This window comes from Malaclemys terrapin, chromosome 8 (assembly GCF_027887155.1).
Source record: "Malaclemys terrapin pileata isolate rMalTer1 chromosome 8, rMalTer1.hap1, whole genome shotgun sequence".
In the NCBI taxonomy this organism is placed as follows: Eukaryota; Metazoa; Chordata; order Testudines; family Emydidae; genus Malaclemys; species Malaclemys terrapin.
The window spans coordinates 92,720,836-92,733,435 of record NC_071512.1 but is presented as its reverse complement, the minus strand read 5'-3'; the positions used below and the strand labels follow the sequence as shown (position 1 = coordinate 92,733,435).

Below are 12,600 nucleotides of genomic sequence, written 5' to 3'. Positions count from 1 at the left end.
CCTTGGGCTGGGCACACTTGTCCCCCACTCACATTGCCACCCCGTTCTAGCAGCCAGCTCTCCATTCACAGCAAGCTGCAGCATGGCTCAGCTACCTCACTCCCTCCTCCTCCCTTTCCTGTTGATAGCTGCCAAGGGATTGCTGGGAAATGTAGTTCTTTCCCTGCTCCAGGGCTGGCTCTATAGGCAGGGAGCTAGGCAAGGAACTAGAGCTCCCAGGGTCCCATGAGTTCTCCGTTTCTGCAGCGTTGCGAGAGGGGAGGAAGTGAGTTTAAAAAAAAAAAAAAAAGGATGGCCAGAATGCCGCCCCCTGCAAATGTGGTGCCGCAAGCACCTGCTTGTTTTGCTGGTGCTTAGAGCCGGCCCTGGAACCAAGGTAGGAATAGCTCTGCATCCAAATGCAGAATATGATGAGACTAATCCACGATGTTAAATGAATGCCAGTGATTAATTCCAGGTTGTTGCTAAGAAGTCTAGTCAACTGAGGCAGATTCCCTGACAGCCCATGATTTGGCCAATGGCCATAGTGGAATGAGCATTTACCAGTTTAGACATAGGATCTCTTTCTATTTAAGTTTGTGATATGCAAATGTATCCATCTTTTAAGCCCTGAGCGAGACACTTTGTTTCTCCTTATCATCAACCTACACTATAAAAAAAGAAATTAGTTTCTATGGTGCAACCAAGATAAAGCTTCATGATTAGTATGTGGGGCCAGTTTTCAGACGTCATTGATTAGGTAACTATTTTGGGATCCTAAATGCAGATTTGAATTTTCAAATCCAGAATTAAACACTCTTTTTCTGGCTCCTGAGTTTGGAAATTGTTCTCCTCATCTCTGTCATTCTCTCTTTGAGTACAGGAAGTAGGATTTGGAGAGCAACTCCAAAGGAACATTTTATGATGTATACAGAATTCTGAGCCAGCTTGGTGGATGGATCTTTCCATTGTGCACAATCCTACCTCTAGGATACAGCATACTCTACCTTAAAAAAAGACACTAAGAGAAGGACAAATCAGGCAACCTTTCTACTCACAAAATGAACGTAAAGGGCCTAATCCTGCATTCCCGTCATACCCTAAACTTCTACTGAAGTCAGTGGGAGTTTTGATTGTAGAAGAAATGTAAGATCAGACTCGGAGAGATACATCATATACAGTGTTATTGAAAAGACTATCTCAGTGTGGCAGGCAAAATCCTTCACCCGTTTTATTGCTTTAAGATGTGACTTTGGAAAGCTAAGATAGAGTAACTAGGGGGTTGCAGTGAAGATTAACATTCCTTGGGCAGAATGGCAAGCTTTTATTTTGAAAGCCACCTGGGTTCCACTTAAAGCAGTAAAATACATAAGAATTTATTATGACTGGGAAAGTCTCCTATTTAACCAAGTCAAGACATAACTGTGGCAGTGTGTGCACGTTTTGCCTTTCAAGACACATACCGTGGTATATTTTGTCTTTGCACAATTACTTTTAGAGCACAGCTGTCATTATTCTATAACATCAAAACAGCACAAAGTTTCAATATAAAGGATACAAAATATTTAGATTTTATATGCAGTGTCTCCAATTTATGCTCTTGGAATCATGAAGATGACTTATGATGTGTTGTGTTTGCTTTGGCAAAGGCTCAAAACCAGAAATATATTTCAGGCTAAGCTCTGCTGATATTATCTCAAGTCATTTAAAAGTTCATTATAGGGCACCCGTTAGTGCTGCTATAGTAAAGGATCTGTCAGCATTTTTCAAGGGTTTATAACTCAGCCATTTAAAAAAAAAAATCTCTGTAGGCTGAAACTCAGCATTCAGGGTCTGGGCCCAGCAGCAAATTATTTTTACAGATTAAAAAAATCAAATAGAATATTTTTAAATTATAGGTGGGTTAATCGTTGTTTTGAAATTTTCTACTTTCAAACCGTTTCCCTCTACTTCTCTCACTTAAAATGTTTTCAAAAATTGTATTATAGGGTGCTACTCTAAAATACGGACAAGCTTTCATTGTGTGTTAAAGCTAGAAAAGGCAGAGATTAACTCCGAATATATCAGAATACTTTGCACTTGCACAGTACAGCACTCTTCAGCTTCAAAGTGCTTTACAAGTATTATCTAATTCATCTGCACAGTGTCTGTGATGCAGGGAAGGCTTATCCCCACTTTACAGTTTGTTTGTTTGTTTGTTTGTTTGTTTTTAAAGGAGCTTAAAACAGGTGCATAAATCCCATGTGAATTTCAAGTGGATTTGGATGTCTAACTCCCTTAGGCCATTTAGAAAATCCCAGCGCAAGTGCTTCATCCAGTGACACAGAAGGCATCCATTCCGAGCCAGGATTAAAACTCAGGAGTTCCAGGTTCCCAGTTTTGCCGCTACACCATTCAGTTCTCACAAGCACAATAATTACTTCGCACAAAAAATTCAATTTCATTTTTAGTAGCTTCTCATGTATAGCAATGACACTCGACCTGGAGCTTCTCATGTATAGCAATGACACTCAACCTGGAGCATCTAGAGAGCTGCTTCATCACAGGAAAGACCATCGAATTAGCCATGGCACAACACGGCATTGTGCTGTTTGCCCCATGAAATGTATTGATGTGTACGAATATGGCATTATGGCTACATGTTGTCATCATCTGTGCACTGGCCATCATAATATTTTATCAGCACCTTTCAGCCTGCTGCTGAAAAGCACTGAAGGAGGTTCTCCTTCTAAGGAAGGGCTTCTGTTTGTAGAAAAGGTGAGATTAGGGAGGGCTTTGATGGAGGTGCAAAGGGGATAAGAGGGAGACTAGATGGTTTGAGAGATGCCTGAATTCAAGAGAGGAATTGAGCTATGTATATTAATTGATCAATGCTCATTGAAAGAGTGGAATAGATGCAGCAATGTTGTAGGGTGGAGCAGGGAGGGAGTCAGTAGTCTAGAATAGATGCTATCCTTAATAGGGCTATTAAACAATTGAAAAAATTAATTGTGAGATTAAAAAAAAATCTTGATTAATCAGAGTTTTAATTGCACTGTTAAACAATAATATAATTCCATTTATTTAAATATTTTGGAGGTTTTCTACATTTTCAAATATTGATTTCAATTTCAGCACAGAATACAAAGTGTACAGTGTTCACTTTATATTATTATTTTTATTACAAATATTTGCACTGTAAAAAAGATAAAAGAAATTGTATTTTTCAATTTACATCATACCAGTACTGTAGTGCAATCTCCTCATCATGAATGTACAATTTACAAATGTAATTTTGTTTACATAACAGCACTCAGAAATAAAACTGTGTAAAACTTTAGAGCCAACAGGTCCACCCAATCCTACTACTTGTTCAGCCAATAACTCAGACACCAAGTTTGTTTACATTTATGGGAGATAATGCTTATTTACAATGTAACCTATAAATGAAAATAGACATGCCACTGTTGTAGCCGGCATTGCAAGGTATTTATGTTCCATATATGTTAAATGTTTGTATGCCCCTTCATATTTCAACCCCGATTCCAGAGGACATGCTTCCATGCTGATTACGGGTTCTGCGCGATAACGCTCCAAAGCAGAGTGGACCAACGCACATTCATTTTCATCATCTGAGTCAGATGCCACCAGCAGAAGGCTGATTTTCCTTTTTTGGTGGTTCGGGTTCTGTAGATTCCACATTGGAGTGTTGCTCTTTTAAGACTTCTGAAAGCATGCTCCCTCTCAGATTTTGGAAGGCACTTCAGATTCTTAAGCTTTGGGTCAAGTGCTGTAGCTATCTTAAGAAATATCATAGTGGTATCTTCTTTGTGTATTGTCAAATCTACAGTGAAAGTGTTCTTAAATCAAATAACATACGCTGGGTCATCATCCAAGACTGCCATAACACACAATATATGGCAGAATGCGGGTAAAACCACGGAGCATACAATTATGCGGGTAAAACCACAGGGGACATACAATTATCCCCCAAGGAGTTCAGTCACTAATTTAATTAACGCATTATTTTTTTAACAAGCATGGACAAGCATCATCAGCATGTCCTCTGGAATGGTGGCCAAAGCATGAAGGGGCATACGAATGTTTAGCGTATCTGGCACGTAAATACCTAGCAATGCCGGCTACAAAAGTGCCATGGGAACACCTGCTCTCACTTTCAGGTGACATTTTAAATAAGAAGCGGCAGCACTATCTCCCGTAAATGTAAACAAACTTGTTTGTCTTAGTGATTGGCTGAGCAAAAAGTAGGACTGAGAGGACTTGTTGGCTCTAAAGTTTTATATTATTTTGTTTTTAAGTGCAGTTATGTAACAAAAGAATCTACATTTGTAAGTTGCACTTTCTTGATAAAGAGATCGTACTACAGGACATGTCTGAGGAGAATTGAAAAATACTATTTCTTTTGTTTATCTTTTTTACAATGCAAATATTTGTAATAAAAAATAATATAAAGCAAGCACTGTACACTTCGTATTCTTTGTTGTCATTTAAATCAATATATTTGAAAATTTAGAAAAACATCCAAAAATATTTATAATAAATTTAAATTGGTATTCTATTATTGTTTAACAGTGCAATTAAAACTGCCATTAATCGCGATTAATTTTAAAAATAGAGTTAATTTGTTTTGAGTTAATCACTTGAGTTAACTGTGATTGACAGCCCTAATCCTTAATAATGATTAATAAAAGAAAATGGGACACACTCACCCACCTCGAACTTCTCCAGTCTGGCTAAGTTCAATAGTATAATGCCTTTAACGTATACCAGTGGAAGATCTCTCTTACCATACCTCTCTCAGTAAGTAGGTACAACAGTGTGGGATTTTTGGAAGCGTTGTCAGACCTTTATTTTATTTTTACTTATAAAACTACTTTGATCTATGTGAAACTTTTGTTACGAAATGCCAAGCCACATGAAAATTGCCCAGGTTCAAACTTTACTAGAAACTCAAACCTCTATTCAGGTTCACAATTGGTTGTAGCCTTGTCTGATTTATGGTTTGGATGCAAGATTTATGGATGTGAAGCTAAACTGAGTTAAATTCAGCAGATTCACCGTGTGTTTTAAGGTTAGTGTGATACTTGGGAGGGAAGAAACTAAGCACTAAAACAAATAGAAACCTTAGAAAAGGGTTGGACGTTCCTCAAAACCAAAATCACCGTTTTTTAAAGCTCTATTTCCATTTATAACTTCAGAATAACCTTTCTGTATCCTCCATATAACCAGTACTACATCACTGTCAATTATGACTACTACTTTGGTCTCTATACACTGATTCTCAAGCTTGTTGAAATCTACTCAACACTCACTTCATTCCTGACATCTCATGCCTTACTTCTTAAGAAACATTATGTATATGGTATTAGTTGTCTGTGGCGTTGTCAGCAAGATGGTCACAAGGAAATTAATATTCCACTTTCTGACTGTATTGTATAGAAAGCAGCTAAATTGCTGCCTTTGAAATACAATGAAGAATTATATAGATCAGCATGGTATAGAAATGTTATATTGGATAATTAAATGTGGTTATTCAGAAGTTCCATGCTATTAATGTGATTTTATTAAATGCAGATTGCAGTGAGAACCCAAGAATGTGTGAGCTGATGTAGATTACACTTCTGCGTTTTGTAAGATAGTGAGTCGAAAGTATTTCTAGTCCTGCAGAGAGGCATGCAGAAATGATTAAATATGATATTAGGCTTGTGTGGAGAACTGACTGGGAGTTGGGGGACTGAATCCTCCTTCCCAGCCCAGAGTCAGAATTGCAGAGAAGCATGTCTGTTACCCACCGTGGTGCCTACTCTTACCTGTGGGCTGGAACAGGGATTGCTGCCCCTTTGTACTCATTGCACAGGAGTTCTTGGATCACCATATCCATGACAGCACAGATCCACTGTTGTCTCGCCCAGCTCCTGTCAGCACATTAGAAGTTCACCTAATTGACACAATGAGTGTGTAGAGATTTCCTTATTATTAAAATTAATAATGCCTAGGGACCAACCAAGAGCAGGGATCCATTGTGCTAGGTGCTGTACAAGTGGCGGTCTCTACCCAAAAGCGCTTACATTCTAAATAGTCTAAGGATCGGGGGAAGAGATGGAACACACAAGCAGAGTCAACAATGTTGACTGAAACGTCGTAATGGCGCCACAATTTTTGGAGGTGGTTTAGTTAGGAAGGTATTAGCTAAATGGAAAGGTGAAGGAAGGGAGAGGGGGCAGCATAGAGGGCAGGGGGTGAAACTGACGAGACTGAGTAACCACAGTAGAAATAAATAATAATAATAATAATTAGTAATAGATTAAGAGATATGTGTTCATCATTCCTTTGAAGCCAAAGATGGTATTTAATGGAGTTGTACAAACCATGTTGATCATTTTGCCAGTAGTCAGTATATGCTGCTTTACCAACCTTTTCATTGTTTTTTAATGCTGAGCTTAATACATGATAATCAAAGATTTTTTTTTATTGTAATTAAGTGGGTTTAATGCTGGTGTTAGAGTGCAAACAAGGAGATTGAACTTTTCTGGGTATCTATAAAATGGGCACAGCATAAATAATACATCAGAAATTTCCCCACCAGTATGCTTCAGTCTTAACCTGAAAGGTTTATTCCCAAGTATACTTCTTATGGCTCATTCATTCCTTGGCCTAGCTGCTGAGACAACTGACAGATGGTAATACCTTTTGGGCACTAGTGCCCAAAGTTGGCTTTGAACCTGTGACATTGAGTTGAAAGGCTGCATATCCCATTACTAATACCCCAATCCATCTAGGTCTCTGATTTGAAAGGACTTAATTAAACCTTGAATACTGTTAACCAGAATTAGTATTTTGACTGAAAGATGTTGGATAAAACAGCCCTTGACGGAAGAAGACTATGTTCACAATGGATTAGAAAAGATTAACATGTCTCCAAATTTTTATTTAACATTCCTCATCTTCAGAAATTAAAGAATTCTTCATCTTATAATTACACCTATCATGTGAGCTACTTCAGAGGTAAACCTGACTTAAACAGTCTTTGCAAGATAATATCCTGAAATACCAAAATATGTCCCCATCTCCCCCATTTTGAATTTTGGCCTTATTCCTTAGTATACTTAAAGATTATAACACTTATAATGTGCTTTGCAAACATTAATGAAGATGTATTTAAATCTTTTTTTTTCTCTAAAATGTATGCTATTCTGCAACTCATTTTAAAATTGCTCTTTTAGGATCATTTTATATTTCATATTTAGATCCTAATGCATAAAGCGCCAGATTTTTAGAAGAGCTAAGTACCCACTTAATCAGCAAACTAAATGGTCAGATCTCAAAAGAGTTCAGCACATTGAGTGCTGGGCTCTTTTGAAAATCTGTCCAGAAGCGTCACACTGGGAGCTGTTAGGTGCTGAGCCCCTTTGAACATCTGGCCCCAGATGTGGGCGCTGAGCACTTGAAAATATCCTTCCTGATCTTATTTGAAAATCTCCCCATAATTGTAAGGCTATGAAGTGAGGCAAGAAGTGCAATGAGGCGCAATGAACAAATTACTGAATGCTTGTTATATTGAGTGAAGCAAAGTAATATAACACTGGGGAAAGCTGAGAGAGAGAGAGAGCTCACAACACCCATTTTTCTAACCACATATCTGTGCGGAGAAAAGAGAAGTTGCAAGTATAGTGTGCTTCTCTAAATAAGATACATTGTCCCTAGTGAAGGCACCTACCTGAGCTTGTTCCTTTTACTACCACACGACGTTATAGTGGATATAATGCTGGCTGTGAAAAGCATGGCTGGTCTACTCAGAAGTGCTGAAGTTTGTCATTGTCTGATTTTGTTTACACTCAGTTCTCTCATCTGCCTACATAAGGCAAGAATGAGATTTCTTTAAAACATTGTTCTGTAAGTTGGAATTCATTGTTCACCATCTTTCCCTGTATTTATTAGATTACTTCTTGACTCTTGATGAGCCTATGAATAATATAACCACCACCCTCGGCCAAACTGCAGAACTGCATTGTAAAGTCTCCGGCAATCCTTCTCCAACTGTGCGTTGGTTGAAAAATGATGCCCCAGTCGTTCAAGAACCCAGGAGGATATCTTTTCGTGCAACAAGCTATGGGTCTCGATTACGAATAAGAAACCTTGATACTACGGATACTGGCTACTTTCAGTGTGTTGCTACTAATGGCAGGAAGACTGTTTCCACAACCGGCGTGTTGTTTGTAAAATTTGGTAAGATTTCTCTCCCTTCAAACTTTCTGGTTAAACAATTGCTTATGAAAATTACCAAGTGAACAACTCCGGAGACAATAATCCTGTTAGCTGAAAAGGTTACATGGACCCCTGATTACTCATTTGAAGAACTCAGCAAATAATATGTATGAATAATTTATTTGATAACTTTTAATTTTTTTCATAAATTATCCAGATTTTCCTCAAATTTACTGTTTTTTCAAAAATTTTCAGTAAATAATGTCTGTGAATAATTTTTGGGTTTTAGATAATTCACAAATAGTTGCTTCTGAGGATGCGGTATTTGAAAGTCAGGCTATTTTGTTTGGACAAATACATAGAATTCTCACTTTTACAAAGCTCTCTGGTAATAACAGACACCTGGTATGTTTCTGTTTTCTGACAGGAGCAGACTAAATCTCATAATCCGATTTCTGGAGCAAATACTTAATAATATCAATTTGAAATATTATGCAACACTAATTAAAATTTGCTGATTCAGTGAGCATTCCTGCCAGTGAACTCAGTTGCTAGGATATTTGCAGGAAGTGCAGGAAGCAAATACAAATGCAAACAGTCAAAGGCTCTGATCCAAAGCCTGTTGAAATCAACGGGAATCTATCCATTGAGTTCAGTAGACTTGAATCAGACCTAAAGAGAATTTTTTAAAAAATTCAAAAGAATATTCACACGAACAAATGATGCAGTATTCATTCAGTTATAGTTTCTAGGTGTTGCAAGTGCATAGAGCCCTGCATGGATACAAATTTGTATCCACAGATATAAATCTGTATACACGGAGGTGCAGGGCTCTACCAGGAACTTAAGTGGGGAAAGGAGCAGCATGTCGGGCCCTGCACCCTGCACCGGCAGCTCCTTCGGCGTGGCTGTACCGCCCCCAGTCCTGCGGACTGAGGTGGGCACCAGGCTCACCGGCAGCTGTCCCTGGTCATGCTCGTGTGTTCAAGCGGCTCACATGCTCCCAGACAGGAGCTGCTTCCATGCAGCGGTCTGTGTCTCCTCTTATGGGGATGAGGGGAAGATATAAGACCTGGGGATTGAAAGGACTGTATTGAACAGTGTGCCACACAAGCATGGACTTTTAGAACAAAAAGTGTTAAATGGATTTCCTGGGGAAAGTCTAGGGAGAGGTGAAGCTATGCCCTGAAAAGGGGGCCATTGTCTGCTGATTATCTGTGATTACATGAGACCAAGATCAAAGGCCCAAGCTGCGTAAAGGAAAGATTGAACCTATTCATGGTGGTTCTGACTCTGAGACAGTTATGAACTTGTGACCATGGGGAAAACCCCAGTTGTGGGTTTTGAAGGACTGACACCAACCAGACTCCAAGGCTGGAGTTGGGATGACCTTCTGTAAGCTTTTTAGTATGCATGTATATTCTTTTATTGTTTTTAAGGTGCTTTCTCTGTAATGCTTCACCTTAAGAATAAATATGCTTTCTTAAAAAGAGCTGTGTGGTAACTTGTGACTGCTGGCAATTATAGCTATGCATAGCCTTTGGAGAGACAGCAAAGCAGAGATGCTGGCCTGTTGAGGCAGTCTGGCTTACTGGGGCTATAACAGTGTAGACAGAGAACTCCTGTCAAGAGGGAGAGAGATGCAGGTTTTCACCCAAGAGAGGTCATGGCTGAGGATCCGGGAGCCTAGAGTGGGCTCCCTTGAGGGATCACAGAGCAGGAATAGAGGTGCAGTGTCCCTGAACTGTGACAATTTGTTAGACAGCTTCTGATGTATGGTACAGTTTTGTCTTCTGCTCTTGGAAACTGAGAATCATCTGCTAAAATAAATAAACCACATTCCATGTGATATACCATTGCTTTCATCTTTTAAAAGGCTTGCTAAAACTTTGTGTTAGCTATCTCTTCATAACTAATATCTGCTGTTTTTATTCTGTCATTTCACCAGGTCCCCCGCCAACAGCAAGTCCGGGATCATCGTAAGTTGTTTCATGTCTATGATACTGGTTTATTAATTCTGGATTTGAGCAGTCAAACGTTAACTCACCATTTTATGTGATGGAAGCAGTTATACATTCTGCTTAAATTCAGATAATATATAGTAATTTAGGATAACTGTATGATCTATTCCATAGGAACATTTTTCTAGTATGATACTGATTCCTATTTCTTACACCAGACTCTTAATTTTCAACATTATTTTCTTTTATAAATGCTTTGGACCACATGATACGCTTAGTGTTCTCACAGGAATCCCATGGACTTCAGCTGGCATAATGAGCATGGAATATGGGTAGAATATGGCCCGACTATGTGTTAGAGCCCAATCTTGCAAACACTTGCTACTGGGTGTAGTTCTTATTACCGCGAGTAGTCATACTTATACTAGAGCAGGGGTCAGCAACCTTTCGGAAGTGGTGTGCCGAGTCTTCGTTTATTCACTCTAATTTAAGGTTTCGTGTGCCAGTCATACATTTTAATGTTTTTAGAAGGTCTCTTTCCATAAGTCTATAATATATAACTAAACTATTGTTGTATGTAAAGTAAATAAGGTTTTTAAAATGTTTAAGAAGCTTCATTTAAAATTAAATTAAAATGCAGAGCCCCCCGGACCGGTTGCCGGGACCCGGGCAGTGTGAGTGCCACTGAAAATCAGCTCGCGTGCCATAGGTTGCCTACCCCCCTGTACTAGAGGATGGTAGTAAGCACTATGCCTATTAGAAGTGTTCACTGGATGAGGTGCTTACACATGAAATGTGCACTTGGAAGTGGTGTTTCATTATGTCATGGCAACATTACATACTGAAACTTAGGGTATGTCTTCACTACCAACGTTCTAGCACTGCCACAGCAGCATTTTAACATGCCTGTGTAGTCGCGGCACCAGCGCTGGGAGAGAGTTTTCCCAGCGCTGTAAAAAAACCACCCCCCACGAGGGGAGTAGCTACCAGCGCTGGGAGCGCAGCTCCCAACACTGGTGCACTTCCTATACTGCCACTTTACAGCACTGAAACTTGCATCGTTCAGGGGTGTGTCTTTTCACACCCCGAGCGAGAAAGTTTTGGCGCTGTAAAATGGCAGTGTAGACAAGGTGTTGAAGCCCGGCCCTGTAATTGGCTTCACACAGATGTACCCTCGTATCTGTAGGCGGTGCCATTGACTTCAGTAGTTCTCACTGGCAGAAGGATCCTCCCACATCAATCCAGTTATGGGATTAAAGATGCAAGTTGCTGATCTTGTGTTATTACCCTAACTTTTTCTTTTTAAAAAGAATCTTCAACTGTTCTACAGTTCTGAAGTCAAGTTGCTGGCCCTGTATTATGTGTACAGTTTATTACCTGCATGCACAAGGGGAATAAAGCTGAAACCTGACCAGTTGTGACATTGAGGAAGCTGCATTGGTTAAAAAATAAATGTAAGAGTAACCAAAACAAATACACTAAACCACTAAACCACTATATACATTTATTAGGTGTGTGAAATCTTGAGGCTGGTGACTGTTCCGTGTATAAAGATGATCAGGTAACTCTGTCCGTATTGCAGAGAATAAATGTGATTGTTGCAATCTAAGGAAAACAAGCTTGTAACCGCAAAATGACATGCTAGGATGCCCTCTAATGGAATATCACAAAATGTGTCTTTGTCCTTCTTTCTGAAGGTAATTTAAATAAAAGCACCTTGGTTTGCTTAGGAAGGGAGAGCTTTTTATTTCCACTTAGACTTCTTTTGTAGCTTTCTAACCTTGAGGAAAGTACTGTTAAGTGCCTGTTAAATCCCAGTGCTGGATAAGGTTGTGTTCCTCTGCAGTTCAGGAGACTTGATTAGTAACTTGCAAAGACACAATCTTCTGTACGTTTGAGTTGGGCGTCTATTGAAAAGAGGTTTTGCGGTTTGGATGAGTTAAATTGGGTGTCACTGTCTGGTGAAGAAAATGTGCAAGAAACCAGAGGTGAAGCAAAGAAAGAAGAGGAAGAAAGGCTAGCTTTTCACTCTCTTGGCCAGTCAGAATTTTAAGTGAAATATATTTGAGGACTTCTTCCAGCCTCTCTCTCTATGGCAGCTTCTATGCGTAGCTAGCTAAGGCCCTGATCTAATCACACTGAACTAAATGGGAGTGTTCCAACTGCTTACTGAGTTCTAAGGGACTAATCCAAAACCCATTGAAGTCTATGGAAGGACAATCACTAACTTCAAAGTACATTAGATTGGGCACTAATTTAGGAAGTGAACATTTTATTGTTTGCTCCTGAATAATAAAAGATTTCATTTAATTTTCAGCACACATGACCCATTATTTTGCATGTGTACAAATACAAAAGTGTTAAAAAGAGGAAATTAAAGAGAGAGTTTATTTCCCATAGCTGTTTTTTTATCTGTGTATATTATAATTTTGTAACCAAAAAATAAACTTTAAGG

The 12,600-nt window shown here is 39.1% G+C and overlaps 1 protein-coding gene across 3 annotated transcripts in view; it reads left to right on the top strand.

Moving 5' to 3' along the window:
* ROR1 (receptor tyrosine kinase like orphan receptor 1) overlaps positions 1-12,600 on the top strand; it is a 252,394-nt gene that overhangs the window by 181,057 nt on the left and 58,737 nt on the right. For all 3 annotated transcript variants that reach the window (XM_054038421.1, XM_054038422.1, XM_054038423.1), the window contains 2 exons: positions 7,918-8,205; positions 10,133-10,163. In XM_054038421.1, coding sequence (XP_053894396.1) covers positions 7,918-8,205; positions 10,133-10,163 — 319 coding nt within the window. The remainder of the gene's footprint in view (positions 1-7,917; positions 8,206-10,132; positions 10,164-12,600) is intronic.